The sequence below is a fragment of the Scyliorhinus torazame genome, chromosome 19, assembly GCF_047496885.1.
Source record: "Scyliorhinus torazame isolate Kashiwa2021f chromosome 19, sScyTor2.1, whole genome shotgun sequence".
NCBI classification, from domain to species: domain Eukaryota; kingdom Metazoa; phylum Chordata; class Chondrichthyes; order Carcharhiniformes; family Scyliorhinidae; genus Scyliorhinus; species Scyliorhinus torazame.
In genome coordinates, this window is record NC_092725.1 from 44,023,586 (window position 1) to 44,048,364 (window position 24,779).

A 24,779-nucleotide genomic window follows, 5' to 3' on the forward strand; every position below is an offset into this window, starting at 1 on the left:
GTAAAGATCAAGAAAGGAGTTGAACCGTGATGTCACAGCCTGCAGGTAAGGGATTGGCTGATGACTGGTGAGTACTTTTTCTTTTATTTTCCCTCAGGTGTTATCGTGCGGGGCGCAGAGGTTGCTGAGTGAGTGTTTGCTGAGAAGGGGAATGAATAACAGGTAAGCTCTTTCTTTCTTTTTTTATCTAGAGGGGATGGCAAGGAAGGCAGTGCAATGTTCCTCCTGCAGAATGTTTGAGGTGAGGGATGCTGTCAGTGTCCCTGCTGATTTCATCTGTGCGAAGTGCACCCATCTCCATCTCCTCAGAAACCACGTTAGGGAACTGGAGCTGGAGTTGGATGAACTTCAGATCATTCGCGAGGCAGAGGTGGTCATAGATAGAAGCTTCAGGGACGTAGTTACTCTGAAAAATAAAGATAGATGGGTGACGGTGAGAGGGGCTGGAAGGAAGCAGTCAGTACAGGGATCCCCTGTGGTTGTTCCCCTTAGTAACAAGTAAACCTCTTTGGATACTGTTGGGCGGGGGGGACTTACCAGGGGTAAGCCATGGGGTACAGGTCTCTGGCACAGAGTCTGTCCCTGTTGCTCAGAAGGGAAGGGGGGAGAGGAGTAGAGCACTAGTCATTGGAGACTCCATAGTTAGGGGGATAGATAGGCGATTCTGTGGGAATGAGAGAGACTCGCGGTTGGTGTGTTGCCGTCCAGGTGCCAGGGTGTGTGATGTCTCGGATCGTGTTTTCTGGATCCTTAAGGGGGAGGGGGAGCAGCTCCAAGTCATGGTCCACATAGGTACCAACGACATAGGTAGGAAAAGGGATAGGGATGTAAGGCAGGAATTCAGGGAGCTAGGGTGGAAACTTTGACCTAGGACAGAGTTGTCATCTCTGGGTTGTCACCCGTGCCACGTGCTAGCGAGACGAGGAATAGGGAGACAGAGGAGTTGAACACATGGCTACAGGGATGGTGCAGAAGGGAGGGTTTCAGATTTCTGGATAATTGGGGCTCATTCTGGAGTCGGTGGGACCTCCACAAACGGGATGGTCTACACCTGGACCAGAGGGGTACCAATACCCTGAAGTGGGGGGAAAATTTGCTAATGCTCTTCGGGAGGGTTTTAACAATTCAGCAAGGGCTTCAGAACCTGAATTGCAGCTCCAGTATACAGGAAGTTGAGAGTAACGAGGTCATGAGTAAGGTTTCAAAGTTGCAGGAGGAAGGTGGTTTAAAGTGTGTCTTCTTCAATGCCAGGAGCATCCGGAATAAGGTGGGTGAACTTACGGCATGGGTTGGTACCTGGGACTTCGATGTTGTGGCCATTTCTGAGACATGGATAGAGCAGGGACAGGAATGGTTGTTGCAGGTGCCGGGGTTTCGATATTTCAGTAAGCTCAGGGAATGTGGTAAAAGAGGGCGAGGGGTGGCATTGTTAGTCAAGGACAGTATTACGGTGGCAGAAAGGACGTTTGATGAGGACTCGTCTACTGAGGTAGTATGGGCTGAGGTTAGAAACAGGAAAGGAGAGGTCACCCTGTTAGCGGTTTTCTATAGGCCTCCGAAAAGTTCCAGAGATGCAGAGGAAAGGATTGCAAAGATGATTCAGGATAGGAGCGAAAGCATGAGGGTAGTTGTTATGGGGGACTTTAACTTTCCAAATATTGACTGGCAATGCTATAGTTTGAGTACTTTAGATGGGTCTGTTTTTGTCCAATGTGTGCAGGAGGGTTTCCCGACACAGTATGTAGATAGGCCAACGAGAGGCGAGGCCATATTGGATTTGGTACTGGGTAATGAACCAGGACAGGTGTTAGATTTGGAGGTAGGTGAGCACTTTGGTGATAGTGACCACAATTCGATTACGTTTTCTTTAGTGATGGAAAGGGATATGTATATACCGCAGGGCAAGAGTTATATCTGGGGGAAAAGCAATTATGATGCGATGAGGCAAGACTTAGGATGCATCGGATGGAGAGGAAAACTGCAGGGATTGGGCACAATGGAAATGTGGAGCTTGTTCAAGGAACAGCTTCTGCGTGTCCTTAATAGGAATGCACCTGTCAGGCAGGGAGGAAGCGGTCGAGCGAGGGAACTGTAGTTTACTAAAGCAGTCAAACCACTTGTCAAGAGGAAGAAGGAGGCTTATGTAAAGATGAGACATGAAGGTTCAGTTAGGGCGCTCAAGAGTTACAAGTTAGCTAGGAAGGACCTAAAGAGAGAGCTAAGAAGAGCCAGGCGGGGACATGAGAAGTCTTTGGCAGGTACGATCAAGGATAACCCTAAAGCTTTCTATAGATATGTCAGGAATAAAAGAATGACTAGGGTAAGAGTAGGACCAGTCAAGGACAGTCGTGGGAAGTTGTGCGTGGAGTCCGAGGAGATAGTAGAGGTGCTAAATGAATATTTTTCGTCAGTATTCACACAGGAAAAAGACAATGTTGTCGAGGAGAATACTGAGATTCAGACTACTAGACTTGAAGGGCTTGAGGTTCATAAGGAGGAGGTGTTAACAATTCTGGAAAGTGTGAAAATAGATAAGTCCCCTGGGCCGGATGGGATTTATCCTAGGATTCTCTGGGAAGCTAGGGAGGAGATTGCTGAGCCTTTGGCTTTGATGAGGGTAAAGCAGTTGATGTGGTGTATATGGATTTCAGTAAAGCATTTGATAAGGTTCCCCATGGTAGGCTACTGCAGAAAATACGGAGGCATGGGATTCAGGGTGATTTAGCTGTTTGGATCAGAAATTGGCTAGCTGGAAGAAGACAAAGGGTGGTGGTTGATGGGAAATGTTCAGACTGGAGTCCAGTTACTAGTGGTGTGCCACAAGGATCTGTTTTGGGGCCACTGCTGTTTGTCATTGTTTTAAATGACCTGGAGGAGGGCGTAGAAGGATGGGTGAGTAAATTTGCAGATGACACTAAAGTCGGTGGAGTTGTGGATAGTGCGGAATGATGTTACAAGTTACAGAGGGATACAGGTAAGCTGCAGCGTTGGGCTGAGAGGAGGCAAATGGAGTTTAATGCAGAAAAGTGTGAGGTGATTCATTTTGGAAGGAATAACAGGGAGACAGAGTACTGGGCTAATGGTAAGATTCTTGGCAGTGTGGATGAGCAGAGAGATCTCGGTGTCCATGTACATAGATCCCTGAAAGTTGCCACACAGGTTGAGAGGGTTGTTAAGAAGGCGTACGATGTGTTAGCTTTTATTGGTAGAGGTATTGAGTTTCGGAGCCAGGAGGTCATGTTGCAGCTGTACAAAACTCTGGTGCGGCCGCATTTGGAGTATTGTGTGCAATTCTGGTCGCCGCATTATAGGAAGGATGTGGAAGCTTTGGAAAGGGTACAGAGGAGATTTACCAGAATGTTGCCTGGTATGGAGGGAAAATCTTATGAGGAAAGGCTGAGGGACTTGAGGCTGTTTTCTTTAGAGAAAAGAAGGTTAAGAGGTGACTTAATTGAGGCATACAAGATGATCAGAGGATTGGATAGGGTGGACCGTGAGAGCCTTTTTCCTCAGATGGTGATGTCTAGCACGGGGGGGACATAACTTTAAATTCAGGGGAGATAGATATCGGACAGATGTCAGAGGTAGGTTCTTTACTCAGAGAGTAGTAAGGGCGTGGAATGCCCTGCCTGCAACAGTAGTGGACTCGCCAACACTAAGGGCATTCAAATGATCATTGGATACACATATGGACAATAAGAGAATAGTGTAGATGGGCTTTAGAGTGATTTCACAGGTCGGCACAACATCGAGGGCTGAAGGGCCTGTACTGCGCTGTAATGGTCTATGTTCTATCACCAAATCATCAATATACACTGCACAATTGTTTAGTCAAGAAAAGATCTTGTTGGTTAATCTTTGGAACTTTGCTGGCACATTCTTCATTCCAAATTGCATTGACCACTTGGCATTGACTTTTCTATAGTCCACACAAATATTGTTGTGCTCCATCCGGTTTTGATACAAGCATGACAGGTGAGCTCCAAATGTTACACTTCACTTTGATGATATCATTCTTAGGCATGCTGTCAATTTTTGTACCTGTGCTAACTTTAGTGGATTGAACCTGTATGAACGTTGTTTTATTGGAATAGCATTTCCTACATCTACATCATGCACAACTACTTTTGTACTTCCCACATGCAGCTCAATGTGACTGTAATAACGCTTTTACATCATTTTGACTTTACTCCGGAAGGTAGCTCAGTAATTTATCCCAATTTCTTATTACTTCCTCATTATCAAATCTAATTTGAGGAATGTCTAATTCAGAATCATCTGGATTTACCTCTTCTCCCTGAGTTACAATGACAAACTCTTCCAACTTTTTCCATCGGGCAGGAGATACAGAAGTCTGAGAACACGCACAAACAGACTCAAAAACAGCTTCTTCCCCACTGTCACCAGACTCCTAAATGACCCTGTTATGGACTGACATCATTAATACTACACCCTGTATGCTTCATCCGATGCCAGTGCTTATCATAGAATTTCATAGAATTTACAGTGCAGAAGGAGGCCATTCGGCCCGTCGAGTTTGCACCGGCTCATGGAAAGAGCACCCAACCCAAGGTCAACACCTGCACCCTATCCCCATAACCCAGTAACCCCACACAACACTAAGGGCAATTTTGGACACTAAGGGCATTATCATTGCCAATCCACCTAACCTGCACATCTTTGGACTGTGGGAAGAAACCGGAGCACCTGGAGGAAACCCACACACACACGGGGAGGATGGGACTGTGGGAGGAAACCGGAGCACCCGGAGGAAACCCACGCACACACGGGGAGGATGTGCAGACTCCGCACAGACAGCGACCCAAGCCAGAATCGCCGAGGACCCTGGAGCTGTGAAGCAATTGTGCTATCCACAATGCTACCGTGCTGCCCCAAATGTAGTTACATTGTATATGTTGTGTTGCCCTATTATGTATTTTCTTTTATCCCCTTTTTTCCCATGTATTTAATGATCTGTTGAGCTGCTCGCAGAAAAATACTTTTCACTGTACCTCGGTACACGTGACAATAAAGAAATCCAATCCAAACACCTTTTTATTTATTTCTCTGTCAAAATACGTTTTGAGCATATTAACATGTCACACTGAGTGTTCCTTCTGCCTGGCATTCTTATCAAATAACTCACCTCACTCAATTTCCTTTCAAAGAACAGAACAGCACAGGAACAGGCCTTTCGGCCCTTCAAGCCTGCACCTATCACGTATCCCATCTCGACCAACCACCTGTATCCTTCTAAAGTCCGTCTGTTCATGGTCTACTGAGATAAGTCTTAAAGGTCGCGAACGTATCTGCCTCAACCACCTCGCTTGGCAATGTATTCCAGGCCACCATCCCCCTCGATGTAAAAATCTTGCCACGGGCATCTCCACTGAACAGATCCCCCCCTCACCTTGAACTTGTGCCCCCTTGTAATTGTCATTTCCGTCCTGGGAAAAAAATTCCAACTTTTCACCTTACCTTTTCCCCCTCATAATTGTATAATTGTGAGGCCACACCTGGAGTATTGTGTTCAGTTTTGGTCTCCTTACTTGAGAAAGGACGTACTGGCACTGGAGGGTGTGCAGAGGAGATTCACTAGGTTAATCCCAGAGCTGAAGGGGTTGGATTACGAGGAGGGGTTGAGTAGACTGGGACTGTACTCGTTGGAATTTAGAAGGATGAGGGGGGATCTTATAGAAACATATAAGATTATGAAGGGAATAGATAGGATAGATGCGGGCAGGTTGTTTCCACTGGCGGGTGAAAGCAGAACTAGGGGCATAGCCTCAAAATAAGGGGAAGTAGATTTAGGACTGAGTTTAGGAGGAACTTCTTCACCCAAAGGGTTGTGAATCTATGGAATTCCTTGCCCAGTGAAGCAGTAGAGGCTCCTTCATTAAATGTTTTTAAGATAAAGATAGATAGTTTTTTGAAGAATAAAGGGATTAAGGGTTATGGTGTTCGGGCCGGAAAGTGGAGCTGAGTCCACAAAAGATCAGCCATGATCTCATTGAATGGTGGAGCAGGCTCGAGGGGCCAGATGGCCTACTCCTGCTCCTAGTTCTTATGTTCTTATGTTCTAAATCTATGTCCCCTCGTGCTAGACATCACCATCCGAGGAAAAAAGCTCTCACTGTCCACCCAATCCAATCCTCTGATCATCTTGTATGCCTCAATTAAGTCACCTCATAACCTTCTTCTCTCTAACGAAAACAGCCTCATGTCCCTCAGCCTTTCCTCATAAGATCTTCCCTCCATACCAGGCAACATTCTGGTAAATCTCCTCTGCACCCTTTCCAATGTTTCCACATCCTTCCTCTAACGCAGCGACCAGAATTGCACGCAATACTCCAAATGCGGCCGCACCAGAGTTTTGTACAGCTGCAACATGACCTCATGGCTCCGAAACTCAATCCCTCTACCAATAAAAGCTAACACACCGTACACCTTCTTAACAACCCTCTCAACCGGAGTGGCAACTTTCAGGGATCTATGTACATGGACACCGAGATCTCTCTGCTCATCTACACTGCCAAGAATCTTATCATTAGCCCAATACTCGGTCTTCCTGTTATTCCTTCCAAAATGAATCACCTCACACTTTTCTGCATTAAACTCCATTTGCCACCTCTCAGCCCAGCACTGCAGCTTATCTATGTCCCTCTGTAACCTGTAACATCCTTCCGCACTGTCCACAACTCCACCGACTTTAGTGTCATCTGCAAATTTACTCACCCATCCTTCTACGCCCTCCTCCAGGTCATTTATAAAAATGACAAACAGCAGTGGCCCCAAAACAGATCCTTGTGGTACACCACTAGTAATTGGACTCCAGTCTGAACACTTCCCATCAACCACCATCCTTTGTCTTCTTCCAGCTAGCCAATTTCTGATCCAAACTGCTAAATCACCCTGAATCCCATGCCTCTGTATTTTCTGCAGTAGCGTACCGTGGGGAACTTTATCAAACGCTTTACTGAAATCCATATACACCACATCAACTGCTTTACCCTTATCCACCTGTTTGGTCACCTTCTCAAAGAACTCAATAAGGTTTGTGAGGCACGAGGACCATGTGGACTATATCTAATCAAATTATTCCTTTCCAGATGATTATACATTCCATCTCTTATAAACCTTTCCAAGATTTTGCCCACAACAGAAGTAAGGCTCACTGGTCTATAGTTACCGGGGTTGTCTCGACTCCCCTTCTTGAAAAAGGGGACAATATTTGCTGTCCTCCAGTCTTCTGGCACTATTCCTGTCGACAAAGATGACTTAAAGATCAAAGGCAAAGGCTCAGCAATCTCCTCCCTAGCTTCCCAGATAATCCTAGGATAAATCCCATCCGGCCCAGTGGATTTATCTATTTTCACACTTTCCAGAATTGTGAACACCTCCTCCTTATGAACCTCAAGCCCTTCAAGTCTAGTAGTCTGAATCTCAGTATTCTCCTCGACAACATTCTCTTTTTCCTGTGTGAATACTGACGAAAAATATTCATTTAGCACCTCTCCTATCTCCTCGGACTCCAAGCACAACTTCCCACTACTCTCCTTGACTGGCCCTACTCTTACCCTAGTCATTCTTTTATTCATGACATATCTATAGAAAGCTTTAGGGTTATCCTTGATCCTACCTGCCAAAGACTTCTCATGGCCCCGCCTGGCTCTTCTTAGCTCTCTCTTTAGGTCCTTCCTGGCTAACTTGTAACTCTCGAGCGCCCTAACTGAACCTTCATGTCTCATCTTTACATAAGCCTCCTTCTTCCTCTTGACAAGTGTTTTGACTACCTTACCACGGTTCCCTCGCTCGACCACTTCCTCCCTGCCTGACAGGTACTTACTTATCAAGGACACGCAGTAGCTGTTCCTTGAACAAGCTCCACATTTCCATTCTGCTCATACCCTGCAGTTTTCCTCTCCATCCGATGCATCCTAAGTCTTGCCTCATCGCATCATAATTGCCTTTCCTCCAGATATAACTCTTGCCCTGCGGTATATACCTATGCCTTTCCATCACTAAAGTAAACGTAATCGAATTGTGGTCACTATCACCAAAGTGCTCACCTACCTCCAAATCTAACACCAGTCCAGGTTCATTACCCAGTACCAAATCCAATACGGCCTCGCCTCTCGTTGGCCTATCGACATACTGTGTCAGGAAACCCTCCTGCACACATTGGACAAAAATGGACCCATCTAAAGTACTCGAACTATAGCGTTTCCAGTCAATATTTGGAAAGTTAAAGTCCCCCATAACAACTTACCCTCATGCTTTCGCTCCTATCCTGAATCATCTTTGCAATCCTTTCCTCTACATCTCTGGAACTTTTCGGAGGCCTATAGAAAACCCCTAACAGGGTGACCACTCCTTTCCTGTTTCTAACCTCAGCCCATACTACCTCAGTAGATGAGTCCTCATCAAACGTCCTTTCTGCCACCGTAATACTGTCCTTGACTAACAATGCCACCCCTCGCCCTCTTTTACCACCTTCCCTGAGCTTACTGAAATATCTAAACCCCGGCACCTGCAACAACCATTCCTGTCCTTGCTCTATCCATGTCTCCGAAATGGCCACAACATCGAAGTCCCATGTACCAACCCATGCCGCAAATTCACCCACCTTATTCCGGATGCTCCTGGCATTGAAGAAGACACACTTTAAACCACCTTCCTGCCTGCCGGTACACTCCTGCAACTTTAAAACCTTACTCATGACCTCACTACTCTCAACCTCCTGTATATTGGAGCTACAATTCAGGTTCCCAAGCCCCTGCTGAACTCGTTTAAACCCTCCCGAAGAGCATTTGCAAATTTCCCCCCCAGGATTTTGGTACCGCTCTGGTCCAGGTGTAGAGCATCCCATTTGTAGAGGTCCCACCGATCCCAGAATGAGCCCCAATTGTCCAGAAATCTGAAACCCTCCCTCCTGCACCATCCCTGTAGCCACGTGTTCAACTCCTCTCTTTCCCTATTCCTCGTCTCGCTATCACGTGGCACGGGTAACAACCCAGAGATAATAACTCTGTTTGTCCTAGATCTAAGTTTCCACCCTATCTCCCTGAATTCCTGCCTTACATCCCTATCCCTTTTCCTACCTATGTCGTTGGTACCTATGTGGACCACGACTTGGGGCTGCTCCCCCTCCTCCTTAAGGATTCCAAAAACACGATCCGAGACATCACGCACCATGGCACCTGGGAGGCAACACACCGACCTCTCTCTCGTTCTCACAGAATCTCCTATCTATCCCCCTAACTATAGAGTCTCCAATGACTAATGCTCTACTCCTCTCCCCACTTCCCTTCTGAGCAACAGGGACAGACACTGTGCCAGAGACCTGCACCCCATAGCTTACCCCTGGTAAGCCCCCCCCCCCCCCAACAGAATTGGATCTACAAAAATGCATCACCTCACATTTGTCCAGGTTAAATTCCATCTGCCATTTCTCGCCCAATTTTGCAGCCTATCTATATTCTACTGTATTCTCTGACAATGTTCATCACTATCCACCCTATCCCAGTAACCCAATAACCCCTCCTAAACCTTTTGGTCACCAAGGGCAATTTATCATGGCCAATCCACCTAACCTGCACATCTTTGGACTGTGGGAGGAAACCGGAGCACCTGGAGGAAACCCACGCAGACACGGGGAGAACGTGCAGACTCCGCACAAGTCCAACTGTCTCAACTCCCAGCCCCAGTAGAGGTGGCCCTCACAAGTCCAACTGTCTCAACTCCCAGCCCCAGTAGAGGTGGCCCTCAGAGATCCGATTGACTCTCCTCTTGGCTTGGTGTCCCTCACAGGTCAGACTGACTCCCTTCCCAGCCCCAGTAGAGGTGTCCCTCACAGATCCGCCTGTCTCCAGCCCCGGCCCGAAGAGAGGTGTCCCTCGCAGGTCTGATGGTCACCTCTCCTCTCTCTTTCACCTAACTCCCTTTTCATAAAATTCTCGGTGCACTCTGATGCAAGATGCAACAAGCCAGCACTGAAGGAGCCCTCCTTTTATGGCCCCTAATTTTAAGGCTTCTAAAACTGGATAAAATCAGTCGTCTAATTTTGTGAGGGCCACAAAGAATCCAGCACGAGTTTCAAGGATACAAAGAAATAATATTTATTTACAATAACATATATATACAAAACAACAGCAACCTCGCTTGCTGCTTACCCCTTCCTGCTGGTTCCAAACTGGCCAGCTTTATTTATACAGGGAGTCTGCTAGTGATTTCTCCGCCCCCCTCATTGGGGAAGCTCATACTCCCACAGGATTGTGGGATTGTCATTAGTCCCCAGCCAATGGTAAGCAGGCAGGTTATAACATCCCTCCCCCCCAAAGTCCAAGGAATCCACCGAAGACCCTGGCGAAGGAGGGCGTCGGACTCGTTTTGCCGCAAGCCGGACACCATTTGCACGAGGTGCTGGATTAGGCGGTGTGTAATGAGACGGAGAACGGCGCTTCCGTGATGAACGACGTAACGGTTGTACATACACGGCCTGTGGGCCTGAGGATTCCCCCTCTGATGCGTCCGGTGTCTCCATCTCGGGGTCAGAGTCTGCTACCTCTGTCATCTCGGCGTCTCTATCTCCACGCGGTTCTGTAACGACCTGCGCAGGCTTTGAGTGCGGAACCAGAGGAAGATTTAAAAGTTGAGGGCATTTAAAAGTTTATTGGATAAACATATGGATGATAATGGTATAGTGTAGGTTAGATGGCTTTTGTTTCGGTGCAACATCGTGGGCCGAAGGGCCTGTACTGCGCTGTATTGTTCTATGTTCTATGTTCTATGTTCTAAGATTGTGAGGACTACTTTCCACTGTGTCTGATCTCTGTGGCTGTAGAAATGAGCTGCGGGGACGGGGAATCTTTGGAAGGGATGGTCTTCTGGACCGAACGTGGTCTACATGCTTGCGCCGGAGATGACCCTGGGCTTGCACCTGGTAAGAGATAGGGCCCGTTTGGCGAAAGATTACGCCAGGGACCCACTGGGCACCACCAGCAAAATTCCGAACGGACACTGGGTCACCGGGCACAAACTGCCAAATCGGCCGATGCCAAGAAAAACCATGTCACTGCTGTTCTTGTGTGCGGCGTACTTTTGCGCCAATGTCCGGGGAAACCATACTAAGGCGAGTGAGTAGTCTCTGGCCCATTAGGAGTTCCGCGAGAGCTACCCCAGTCACCGCATGCGTGGTGGTCCTATATGAAAACAAAAAGCGAGCCAGTCTCGTGTCCATTGACCCGGAAGACTGCTTCTTTAGGCCTCGTTTGAATGTCTACACTGCGCGCTCCGCCAACCCATTTGAAGCCGGGTGGTAAGGGGCAGTGCAGATATGGCGTATGCCGTTCATCTTCATGAGCCTCGCAAACTCCTCACTGGTGAATGGAGTGCCATTGTCCGTGACCAGCACCTCGGGGAGGCCATGCATACTAAAAGACAAACGCATCTTCTTGAATGTTGCGCAGGACATTGTGCCTACCAACTTATGCACCTCTAACCATTTAGACGGGGCATCGTTTAATAAAAGGAACATGGATCCTTGAAAAAGGGCTGGCGAAATCCGCATGCAAGCGCGCCCAAGGCCGCCCTGGCCATTCCCAGTGATGTAGGGGCGCGGCCGGCGGAAGCTTCTGATGCTCCTGGCAAATGGAGCAGTTTTGGGCCACCTTCTCAATGTCAGTGTCAAGGCCTGGCCACCAGACATAACTCCGGGCCAACATTTTCATTTTGGTCACACCCGGATGCCCATTGTGCAAGTCTCTTAGTATCAGCTCCTGTCCTTTTTCCGGGAAAATCACATGCGTCCCCCACAAGAGGATACCGTCTTCCACGCTAAATTCTGACAGCTTGGAGGAAAATGCCCGCAACTCGCCTGGGAGCTGTCTATGCTGCTCACCATACAGGACTATGTGCCGAACCTTTGACAGGACTGGCTCCGTCTGGGTCCACTCACAGATCTGTGACGCCGTGACAGGCAAGGTGTCCATAAAATTTAGGGTTGCAACCGCCTCACCGGTCGTGGGGGTCGACATGGGGTCAGTTGATAAAGGCAATCGGCTCAGTGCATCGGCATTCGCTATCTGGGTTCCTGGTTTGTGCTCCAGAGAATACTCATAGGCAGTGAGCAACAAAGCCCAGCGCTGGATCCGTGCGGAAGCAAAGGGCAGTATTGGCTTATCCTCTCGGAAAAGTCCCTGCAGAGGCTTAAGAAGGTAGATGAGGGCAGTGCAGTAGACGTTGTCTACATGGACTTTAGCAAAGCCTTTGACAAGGTACCGCATGGTAGGTTGTTGCAGAAGGTTAAAGCTCACGGGATCCAGGGTGAGGTTGCCAATTGGATTCAAAATTGGCTGGACGACAGAAGGCAGAGGGTGGTTGTAGAGGGTTGTTTTTCAAACTGGAGGCCTGTGACCAGTGGTGTGCCTCAGGGATCGGTGCTGGGTCCACTGTTATTTGTGATTTATATTAATGATTTGGATGAGAATTTAGGAGGCATGGTTAGTAAGTTTGCAGATGACACCAAGATTGGTGGCACAGTGGATAGTGAAGAAGGTTATCTAGGATTGCAACGGGATCTTGATCAATTAGGCCAGTGGGCCGACGAATGGCAGATGGAGTTTAATTTAGATGAATGTGAGGTGATGCATTTTGGCAGATCGAATCAGGCCAGGACCTACTCAGTTAATGGTATGGCGTTGGGGAGAGTTATAGAACAAAGAGATCTAGGAGTACAGGTTCATAGCTCCTTCAAGGTGGAGTCGCAGGTGGACAGGGTGGTGAAGAAGGCATTCGGCATGCTTGGTTTCATTGGTCAGAACATTGAATACAGGAGTTGGGACGTCTTGTTGAAGTTGTACAAGACATTGGTACGGCCACACTTGGAATACTGTGTGCAGTTCTGGTCACCCTATTATAGAAAGGATATTATTAAACTAGAAAGAGTGCAGAAAAGATTTACTAGGATGTTGCCGGGACTTGATGGTTTGAGTTATAAGGAGAGGCTGGATAGACTGGGACTTTTTTCCCTGGAGCGTAGGAGGCTTAGGGGTGATCTTATAGAGGTCTATAAAATAATGAGGGGCATAGATAAGGTAGATAGTCAACATCTTTTCCCAAAGGTAGGGGAGTCTAAAACTAGAGGGCATAGGTTTAAGGTGACAGGGGAGACATTCAGAAGGGCCCAGAGGGGCAATTTCTTCACTCAGAGGGTAGTGAGTGTCTGGAATGGGCTGCCAGAGGTAGTAGTAGAGGCGGGTACAATTGTGTCTTTCAAAAAGCATTTAGATAGTTACATGGGTAAGATGGGTATAGAGGGTTATGGGCCAAGTGCGGGCAACTGGGACTAGCTTAATGGTAAAAACTGGGCGGCATGGACTGGTTGGGCCGAAGGGCCTGTTTCCATGCTGTAAACTTCTATGATTCTATTCTATGATCAGTCACGATAGTGAAGTGCCGGCCATACACGTACTGGTGGAAGCGTTTCACCGCAAGGACCACCGCCAGGCCCTCCTTCTCGATCTGCGCGTACTTAATTTCCGCTGCAGTCAACGTGCGGGAGGCGAAAGCTATCGGTCGCTCGGCCCCCTTTCTCCATCTTGTGAGACAGGACGGCCCCAATACCATACGGGGATGGGATACATGTGATGAGCAAAGGCTTTCCAGGATCATAGTGGGTTAGTAACCCAGACAACGACAATTGTTGTTTTACCCGCCGGAAAGCGATTTCTTGCGGCTAACCCCAAACCCAGGTGTGATTCTTCTTTAGCAGAAGATGCAACAGGGCCAGAGTAGTTGCCAGATTGGGGAGGAACTTCCCGTAATAGTTTACGCGGCCGAGAAAAGAACGAAGATGCGAAGTGTCAGTCGGGACGGGGGCCTGTTGAATCGCGCGCACCTTCTCTGCGACGGGGTGCAAACCTTCGCGGTCCATCCGATAACCCAGGTAGACTACTTCCTTCACCTGAAAGATGCACTTTGTGCGACGTAAACGGACTCCAGCCTCCGAAAAGCGTCTAAGGACAGCCTCCAAATTTTCCAAATGTTCCTGCTCCGACGTCCCTGTAATCAAAACGTTGTCCAAGTAGACAGTGACACGTGGTAAACCTCTCAACATCCCTCCATGGTGTGTTGAAAAATAGCGCAGGCAGCGGATACCCCAAAGGGCAACCGTGTATATTCATACAGGCCCTGGTGTGTATTAATCGTTACATATGGCCAGGCGGCAGGGTCCAGCTCCAACTGTAGGTAGGCATGACTCATATCTAATTTTGTGAACGAGAGTCTGCCTGCAAGCTTCGCGTAGAGATCCTCTATGCGAGGCATTGGATATTGGTCGAGCCGGGAAGCCGTATTCACTGTAAGTTTATAGTCGCCGCACAAGCGAACTATGGCATCTGGCTTCATAACAGGTACAATTGGTGCTGCCCAGTCAGCGAAAGGGACGGGCCTGATAACACCCGAAGTCTCCAAAGTCTACCTTCTCAAGCAAGGCGTAATGCACCGGGTGCGCCCGGAAATAGTGCAGCGCGGCTCCTGGTTCGACTTGGATATGGGCTACGGTCCCTTTTATTTTCCCCAAACCGGGCTGGAATACATCTGGGTATCGACCTAGCACCTCAGTCAACACTCCAGAAACTGTTTTGAGGATGTGCTGCCACTGCAGCCACAAATGGTGCAACCAGTCCCGACTCAACAGGCTGGGTCCGTGGCCGCGCACCACGATGAGTGGGAAACGCCCCTCCTGGCGTCCATAAACAACAGGGGTCATCATAGATCCTGCAATGTCCAATGGTTCCCCTGTGTAGGTGGCCAACTTAGCCTGTGTGTCAGTTACTGTAAGGGTCTGTATACCCTGCTTGATGCGGTCGAATGTCTTCTGGGCGATCACGGAGACCGCTGCGCCAGTGTCCAACTCCATCTCAAGCCGGTGACCATTGACCCGTAATGGGGGCCACACGGGGAGCTGCCACACAATGCAGCTGCAGGCAGTCGTCCTCCATCTCCACGTCCTCAGGAGTAGTCGCCGCTGGTTCATCCAAATGGAAGGTAAGGCCCCTGGGCTTGACCCAGTTTCAGTCAGAATGACGGCACCTCTGGTGCCCCCAGGACTGGCATCCGCGACGGGGTCGGTGCCTACAAGTCTGACACAGACATGGCACCTCATCCATTGGTTCTGGAGAAGGCTGCCTTCGGGGAGGAATGTCTGGCGGCCACTGGCGTTGACCCGGACATCGCCTCGCCCAAGGTACCGCAGTGGTGCGGCGGGACGCTTTCGGATGGAAGGGGTTGCGCCCCAAGGCATGCACCTCCATTCCCTGTAGTTACTGCACTCCTTGTTCTGCGCTCTCTCGGGACAATACTATTTGAATGGCCTGTTGAAAAGTCAATGTTGGCTCAGTTGGGTGGTCGCATTGTTAATACCACAACCAAACGGTCACGTAACATTTCTGACAAGGTCTCACCATAGTCACAGTACTCCGCAATCCTGCGTAGCCTGGATAGAAACTCGGCAAGGGATTCTCCTGGGGTCCTCTCAGCGGTATTAAACCGGTAACAATGGACTATCGTGGACAGGGTTGGGTTAAAATGTTGCCCCACCAAGTTCACAAGTTCATCCAACGTTTTGGTGTCCGGCGCAGCTGGGTACGTGAGGCTCCTAATCACCCCAAACGTATGCGGCCCGCAGGCGGTGAGCAATATGACCACCTGACGCTCGTTTTCGCTGATGTAGTTTGCCCGGAAATAGTAACGCATCCGTTGTGCATACTGGTTCCAGCTTTCCAGCGCAGCATCAAAAACATCCAAACGTCCGTACAGAGGCATGGTGTAATAGAAAACAACTTCCAACCTGTGTCCAACAAAAATCCAGGGAGGTGGCTTCAGCAGTGTAGACAGCTATTCACTTTAACCCTCGTCGCCAGTTTTGTGAGGGCCACGAAGAATCCGGCATGAGTTGAAGGATAGAAAGAAATAACATTTATTTACAATAACATATATATACAACAGCAGCAGCAACTCCTTTGCTGCTCACTCTCCTCTAGCCCGTTCCAAACTGGCCAGCTTTCTTTATGCAGGGAATCTGCTAATGATTTCTCTGCCCCTCTCATTGGGGAAGCTCATACTCCCAAAGGATTGTGGGATTGCCATTAGTCCCCAGCCAATGGTAAGCAGGTAGGTTATAACACTGACGAAAAGGTGTGCGGGCAGCTGAGGAAATGTATTCAGGACTACCTGGAAGTCAACAACACGGGTGGAGTTTCGGCAGCGGTGGTCTGGGAAGCATTGAAGGCGGTGGTTAGAGGGGAGCTGATCTCAATACAGGCCCACAGGGAGAAGGCAGACAGAGCAGAGACGGACCAACTGATAAAGGAGATATTGCAGGTCGACAGGAGGTATGCGGAGACCCCAGACACAGGGCTTTTAAGGGAACGATGGAGGGTACAGGCAGAGTTTGGCCTGTTAACTACAGGGTGGAGGGGGGGGGGGGTGGTAGAGCAGCTGAGAAAGGTGAGAGGGATGATCTATGAGCATGGAGAGAAGGCCAGCAGAATGCTTGCACAGCAGCTTAGAAAGGGCAAGGCAGCTAGGGAGATAGGGAAAGTAAAGGATGCCAACAGGGAGCCTGGTTGGAGACTCAGCAAGGGTTAATAAGGTTCAAGGAGTTTTACAGTAGGCTGTATGGGTCGGGACACCCAGCTGGGCAGGGGAGATGAGGCACTTCTTAGGGGGGCTGAATTTCCCGAAGTTTGGTAGAAGGGCTGGGGGCCCCGATCGGGTTGGAAGAGATAGCGGAGATCTGAAGACCATGCAGTCGGGTAAAGCCCCGGGGCCGGACGGGTACCTAGTGGAGTTCTATAAAAAGTTCTCTGGGATATTGGGGCCACTGTTGATGAGGACATTCAATGAGGCAAGGGAGCGTGGGGTGCTTCCCCTGACGATGTCACAGGCAACGATCTCATTGATCCTGAAGGACCTGGAGCTATGTGGGTCCTACAGGCCGATATCCCTATTGAATGTGGACGCCAAACTGCTGGCCAAAATCTTGTCCTCTAGGATTGAAGACTGTGTTCCGGACGTTATTGGGGAGGACCAGACGGGGTTTGTTAAGGGAAGGCAGTTGGTGGCCAATGTAAGAAGGTTGTTAAATGTGATCATGATGCCCGCGGAAGGTAGTGAGGTGGAGGTAGTGGTTGCAATGGATGCAGAGAAGGCCTTTTGATCGAGTAGAATGGGAATATCTGTGGGAGGTACTTGGACGGTTCGGATTTGGGCGGGGCTTTATTGACTGGGTCAGGTTATTGTATCAGGCTCCTGTTGCGAGCATACGGACGAATAGGACAACATTGGACTATTTTAGGCTCCATCAGGGAACGAGACAGGGATGCCCCCTCTCCCCACTGTTGTTCGTGTCAGCCATAGAGCCGCTGGCAATTGCGCTGAGAGCCTCAAGGGGCTGGAAGGGGCTGGTCCGGGGAGGGGGGAGTGGAGTACAGAGTCTCGCTTTACGCAGACGACCTGCTCCTGTATGTATCGGACTAATTGGAGGGGAAGGAAGAAATTATGAGGATTCTAGGGGAAGTTGGCCGGTTCTCGGGGTATAAACTAAATATGGGGAAAAGTGAGATGTTCGCGGAGAGGGGCAGGAGAGGCGAGTGGGGGAACTGCCGTTTAGGGTGGTAGGGGGAAGCTTTCGGTACTTCGGCATCCAGGTGGCGCGGGAAAAGGAATGGCTACACAAGTTAAATCTGGCCTGACTAGTAGATCAAATGAAGGACGATTTTCGGAGGTGCGACACGCTCCCGTTGTCACTGGCTGGGAGGGTGCAGACAGTGAAAATGACGGTCCTCCCGAGATTCCTGTTTGTGTTTAAGTGTCTCCCCTTGTTTATTCCACGGTCCTTTTTTAAACGGGTCAATAAGGTTGTCACTGGCTTTGTATGGTCAGGCAAGACCCCGCGAGTAAAAAAGGGGATGCTTGAGCGGAGCCGGGGGATAGGGCAGGCTCGCGCTGCCGAACTTCAGTAATTACTATTGGGCGGCGGATACAGCCACGCGAGAGTCGGTATGGGAGCGTGTAGAGGCAGCTTCATGCAAGGGCACCAGTTTGGGGGCGTTGATAACAGCGCCTCTGCTGTTCCCGCCGGCACGGTACTCCACCAGCCCCGTGGTGGTGGCAGCCCTGAGGGACTGGGAGCAATGCAGGAGGCATCTGGGAGCGGAGGGAGCATCGGTGTGGTCTCCAATCTGTAATAATCACCGGTTTGCCCCAGGAAGGATGGATGGAGGGTTTTGGAGATGCAAGAGATCAGGGATTAAGAGGATGGGGGATAGAACATAGAACAATACAGCGCAGTACAGGCCCTTCGGCCCACGATGTTGCAGCGAAACAAAAGCCATCTAACCTACACTATACCATTATCATCCATATGTTTATCCAATAAACTTTTAAATGCCCTCAATGTTGGCGAGTTCACTACTGTTGCAGGTAGGGCATTCCACGGCCTCACTACTCTTTGCGTAAAGAACCTACCTCTGACCTCTGTCCTATATCTATTACCCCTCAGTTTAAAGCTATGTCCCCTCGTGCCAGCCATTTCCATCCGCGGTAGAAGGCTCTCACTGTCCACCCTATCCAACCCCCTGATCATTTTGTATGCCTCTATATAGTCTCCTCTTAACCTTCTTCTCTCCAACGAAAACAACCTCAAGTCCATCAGCCTTTCCTCATAAGATTTTCCCTCCATACCAGGCAACATCCTGGTAAATCTCCTCTGCACCCGTTCCAAAGCCTCCACGTCCTTCCTATAATGCGGTGACCAGAACTGTACGCAATACTCCAAATGCGGCCGTACCAGAGTTCTGTACAGCTGCAACATGACCTCCTGACTCCGGAACTTAATCCCTCTACCAATAAAGGCCAACACTCCATAGGCCTTCTTCACCACCCTATCAACCTGGGTGGCAACTTTCAGGGATCTATGTACATGGACACCTAGATCCCTCTGCTCATCCACACTTTCAAGAACTTTACCATTAGACAAATATTCCACATTCCTGTTATTCCTTCCAAAGTGAATCACCTCACACTTCTCTACATTAAACTCCATTTGCCACCTCTCAGCCCAGCTCTGCAGCTTATCTATATCCCTCTGTAACCTGCTACATCCTTCCACACTATCGACAACACCACCGACTTTAGTATCGTCTGCGCCTTCCTCTAGGTCATTGATAAAAATGACAAACAGCAATGGCCCCCGAACAGATCTTTGTGGTACTCCACTTGTGACTGAACTCCATTCTGAACATTTCCCATCAACCATCACCCTCTCTCTTCTTTCAGCTAGCCAATTTCTGATCCACATCTCTAAATCACCCTCAATCCCCAGCCTCCGTATTTCCTGCAATAGCCTACCGTGGGGAACCTTATCAAACGCTTTGCTGAAATCCATATACACCACATCTACTGCTCTACCCTCGTCTACCTGTTCAGTCACCTTCTCAAAGAACTCGATAAGGTTTGTGAGGCATGACCTACCCTTCACAAAGCCATGCTGACTATCCCTGATCATATTATTCCTATCTAGATGATTATAAATCTTGTCTCTTATAATCCCCACCAAGACTTTACCCACTACAGACGTGAGGCTCACCGGTCTATAGTTGCCGGGGTTGTCTCTGCTCCCCTTTTTGAACAAAGGGACCACATTTGCTATCCTCCAGTCCTCTGGCACTATTCCTGTAGCCAATGATGACATAAAAATCAAAGCCAATGGTCCAGCAATCTCTTCCCTGGCCTCCCAGAGAATCCTAGGATAAATCCCATCAGGTCCCGGGGACTTAACTATTTTCAGCCTGTCCAGAATTGCCAATACCTCTTCCCTACGTACCTCAATGCCATCTAATCTATTTACCTGGAGCTCAGCATTCTCCTCCACAACATTATCTTTTTCCTGAGTGAATACTGACGAAAAATATTCATTTAGTATCTCGCCTATCTCTTCAGACTCTACACACAACTTCCCATCCCTGTCCTTGACTGGTCCTACTCTTTCCCTAGTCATTCGCTTATTCCTGACATACCTATAGAAAGCTTTTGGGTTTTCCTTGATCCTTCCTGCCAAATACTTCTTTGTTTATGTTTATAGAGGGGAGCTTTCCTAACCTGAGGGAGCTGGGGGAGAAATTTGGATTGGCGAGGGGAAATGAATTTAGCTACTGCAGGTGCGGGACTTCCTACGCAACCAGGTTTCAACCTTCCCGTTCCTACCCCACCAAGGGGGATACAGGACAGGGTCGTTTCTCGAGTGTGGGTGGGAAAAGGGAGGGTCCCTGACATTTACAAGGAACTCATGGGGCCAGAGGAGACGCAGACTGAGGAGCTGAAGCGCATGTGGGAAGAGGAGTTGGGAGGAGAGATAGAGGATGGTCTATGAGCAGACGCGTTGAGTACAGTCAACGCGTCCACTATATGTGCCAGGCTCAGCCTGATACAATTCAAGGTTGTTCACCAGGTTCACTTGACAGTGGCCCGGATGATCAGGTTCTTTGGGGTAGAAGATAGGTGCACAAGGTGTGCGGGAGGGCCAGCGAACCATATCCCCATGTTCTGGACATGCCCAATGCTGAGGGTATTCTGCAGGGGTTTGCGGATCTCATGTCCACAGTGTTAAAAACAAGGGCGCCACCAAGTCCAGAGGCCTTTGCTTCCCTGGTATCCCGGAGATGGATACTATTAGCTTGGAGGGACTCAAAGCTCCCGAAGTTGGAGACCTGGTTATCGGACACGGCTAGCTTTCTCTGTTTGGAGAAAATCAAGTTCACCTTGAGAGGGTCAATGTTAGGGTTCGCCCGGAGGTGGCAGGCGTTCGTCAACTTCTTTGCGGAAAATTAACCTTCAGCAGAAGGGAGGGGGGGGGGGGGGGGGGGCTGGGAGTTAGCTTAGTTTAGAGTGGGGGGTTAGTAAAGGTGGGACTTGTAAGTTCTAAGTTTATGTACATTGTTTATTTTGTTGTTGTTGTAAAACCATAAATACCTCAATAAAATGTTTATTAAAAAATACTTTAGTAGGGTGCTCTTTCCAAGGGCCGGTGCAGACTCGATGGCCCGAATGGCCTCCTTCTGCACTATAGATTCTATGATTCTATGAATATAGTTTCACAGTTTTAAAACAAATAACCAAACCTATCTTCACTTATAAATAATCACCTTTAATCATAAAAAAAATTAAAAATTACTTGAAAAGAACCAATAACAATAGAAAGAGTAAAACAAACTGGAGCCTGTGCAGACCGGCGAGCTGGAGACCTAAGGCTGCCACACAGAGAGGAAGGTTCATCGCATAATCCGAGTGCAGGTAAGTGCGTATTTTTTTCCTTTTAAAATTGGCGGCCCGTGGCTTACCGCCGCTAGCCGGAGGTCACGGGTATCCTAATACGAGGCGAATAATAGGAGGTTATTCATGAAGGCCCACCTTCTCAACCTTGCCCCTCGCCTGAGATGGGATGATCCTCAGGTTAAATTCCCTCAAAAGGGGAAAGCAGCCTATGGTCATCTGGGCCAAGGCGACTTCACCTTACATTTACCTATGAGTCAAAACAGAATGGTTGTGTCTCATGAAGCCTTTTCACCTTTTACTATTTGCATGCACTCCGTCATGCCAGAGTGAATAGGGAACAGCCAGCTCTACATTTTATTATGAGTTATCTCTTCCCTTGTCTGTAACTAGTCAGACAACATTAGTTCCTACCAATCTGATTCCTGCTGGATCTCTCCGTTCCATTGTCCTGGATCACAGCAGGAACTCCGCAGGTCCCCCCCTCCCTAATCCACTCAAGATGTGTTCCCCACGCTGGGCCTGGCTCCACGTGATCATTGCCTCCTCACCCCCAACCCTGGAGCAAAAATCTATCCAGTTGGGGCAGATTTTCCTGAGACAGTTTCGGCAAACGGGAACACTCTGACTGCCCCCAGTAGCCGTAGAAACAATGTCCTTCACTCTGAAAGAGAGCACTGAAGGTGCAACAGATTAAATAGATTGAAAATAAAAACTTACAATTTTGGGTGCTGAGTAGGTTCCTAATCCAATAATGGGAATATTATTTCCATCATTTAAAAGGATTCGGTGGTTTTGTGCTGTCAAACTCATTTCTGCTATCGCTTCTGAAGGAATTTTAGAACTCGTGGTGGCATCGATTATACACCCGAATGACATGGGGGTGGGGCCAATCTCCAACTGACGATAGATATTTAACTGTTAACCCTCTGATTTCTGAACTGTTCATACAGTTTCTAGACTTTCAATGACACATCTTTTCCAAATTAAAATGAACATTGTAAACAGGTCCCACGCTGTTTTATCACACGGCAGCAGAATAAACAAGACGCCGCTGGACTTCCCCGCTCTCCAGAGTCATTGGGTTGATGTTCACAAGCTCTGCAACAACAGCTTAATAATAATATAATAATCGTTTATTGTCACAAATAGGCTTCAATGAAGTTACTGATAATAGCCCCTAGTCGCGTTACCCAAATCTCTTCTCAACACAGCAAGGGTCATGGCTGATTCACCCCTCAGAGACAAGGTTCAGGCAGGCACAGAACCTGTCAGCCTGTTTTCAGGACACAGATGCTGTGGAGTCCACTCTCCATTGCAGAAACACAACTGATAAGGCAGGGCAGAGACAGGGAGCTAGAGGATTACTGCAGCGAGAGAATAGTAGAGCAAGGGGGATAGCGAAGAGAGAGGTGATAGATGAGTGAGAGAAGGATAGTAAAAAAAGGGATGGTGGGGTGAGGAGGATAGTGGACAGAGAGGGGATGTGGAGAGAGGAATAGAAGAGGAAGTGATAAATGTGAGAGAGGATAGTAAAGGGATGGTGGAGAGAGAGGAATATTGGAGTGAGGGTGGCACGGTGGCACAGTGGTTAGCACTGGGGCTTCACATCGCCAGGGACCCAAGTTCAATCCCAGCCTTGGGTGACCGTCTCTGTGGAGCTTGCACTTTCTCCCCGTGGCTGTGTGGGTTTCCTCTGGGTGCTCCGGTTTCCTCCCACGGTCCAAAGATATGCAGGTTATGTGGATTGGCTGTGCTGAATTTCCCCTTAGTGGCCAAAAGGTTAGTTGGGGTTACTGGGTTACGAAAGTATTGTAGAGGCCCGACCGTAGGTAGGGTGCTATTTCAGAGAGTCGGTGCAGCCATGATGGGCCAAATGGCCTCCTTCTGCACTGTAGGTATCCTATGATATGAGAAGGATACTGGAGAGGAGAGAGAGGAGGTAATGGGGAGGGAGGGTTATGCAGGGACAGGATGGCATGGAGAGTAAGTTATTATGAGATGGTAAGGACAGGCAGCGGAATTCTCTATCGGCGGGACCCCGGGTCCGCTGGCAGGAGTCCCTCTGACGTGGTCGGTCTACTCCCACTCTCCAGAGAGATGGGGTTGCTGACAGCGCCCCCACGCCCGCGGCTTTCCCGACGGTGTGAGGTGGTCACAATGGGAAACACCATTGGCTGGCAGCGGGGACGGAGAATCCCACTGCTGGCGGGCATGGTTGGCGGACTAGAGAATCTCGCCCAGGAGATGGCAGACAACAGAGAGGAATTTTCCAAAGGGCAGGATAACAGAGACAGAGAGCTTCCAGTGGGAAGGAATTTGCAAGGATGTATTTGTCACCTTTAGTTTTCCAGAGAGAGGGATTTTCAGAGATGGAGTTTTGTGGAGACGGGACAGTTTTGATGAGGGGAAATTATTTACAGAGTTGGGATTTTCCAGCAATAGGAACTTCGTCGCGAGAGATTTTGCAGGGTTAGTTTCCAGTGTTATGAACTCTTTAATCTTTATTTTAATCAGTAAATTGACCTTTGCAATTCAGCAGTTTACAAATATGAACATTACCCAGTAACTGACTGACGCTTAACCTCAAATTCACAACCTTGAGAATGATTGTCTAAACATCAAAGTTAACATTCTGCAAATAAAGATGGTTTAGTGCCTGACATTTAACAATCAATCTGTGTGGGACATCAATGACTATGATAATGTCAGTGGGACTTCATCTTAATCAATACAATGCTCTGGTAATAGGACACTCAGAAAGAAGTGATATGGAGGCTATGAAGGGGCTGGTTTAGCTCACTGGGCTAAATCGCTGGCTTTTAAAAGCAGACCACGGCAGGCCAGCAGCATGGTTCAATTCCTATACCAGCCTCCCAGAACAGGTGCCGGAATGTGGCAACTAGGGGCTTTTCACAGTAACTTCATCGAAGCCTACTCGTGACAATAAGCAATTTTCATTTTCATTTCATTTCATGGAGGAAGAATACAAGATATTTGACATTATCAATTATTGCTGCCTCCAAATAAGCAGGAGGAGAACTGGTGGATAATCTCCGCTCGCAATATTATATATTCAGCCCATCAAGTTATTCAATACGATCATGGCTATTCTGATGTTCGCAACTCCACTCTCCCCCCTTTCCACCATAATCCTCAACTCTGTTATCGATCAGAAATCTAAGTCAGGCCGCAATCTACCGGCCACATTGAGCCCCATCGGAGAGTGATGTGGCTGGTAGATTTCGGGTGAAGTCTCCCGGATGAAGCCCCCGGGCTTCTCGATAGCCATGATGCTTCGCGGGATCTACTCAAGGCCCACGAGGTGTCAAAGAACAAAGAAAAAAGTCAGGATCGGGAACCTGACCCGGGATCAAACCACACTCACGTATGTAGGCCTTAAACCGACTTAAGGCCTATTTATCCAGTATCTACTGGCCTCCCAG

The 24,779-nt window shown here is 48.6% G+C and overlaps 1 protein-coding gene across 3 annotated transcripts in view; it reads right to left on the reverse strand.

Moving 5' to 3' along the window:
• Positions 1-22,229, reverse strand: part of LOC140396102 (aldo-keto reductase family 1 member D1-like) — a 155,061-nt gene extending 132,832 nt beyond the window's left edge. For 2 of the 3 annotated variants that reach the window (XM_072484214.1, XM_072484212.1), the window contains exon 1: positions 22,054-22,229. In XM_072484214.1, the coding sequence (XP_072340315.1) occupies positions 22,054-22,212 (159 nt within the window). In that variant the 5' untranslated portion in view covers positions 22,213-22,229. The remainder of the gene's footprint in view (positions 1-22,053) is intronic. The other variant, XM_072484215.1, reaches the window with a different exon arrangement.
• Positions 22,230-24,779: the final 2,550 nt, after the last annotated feature.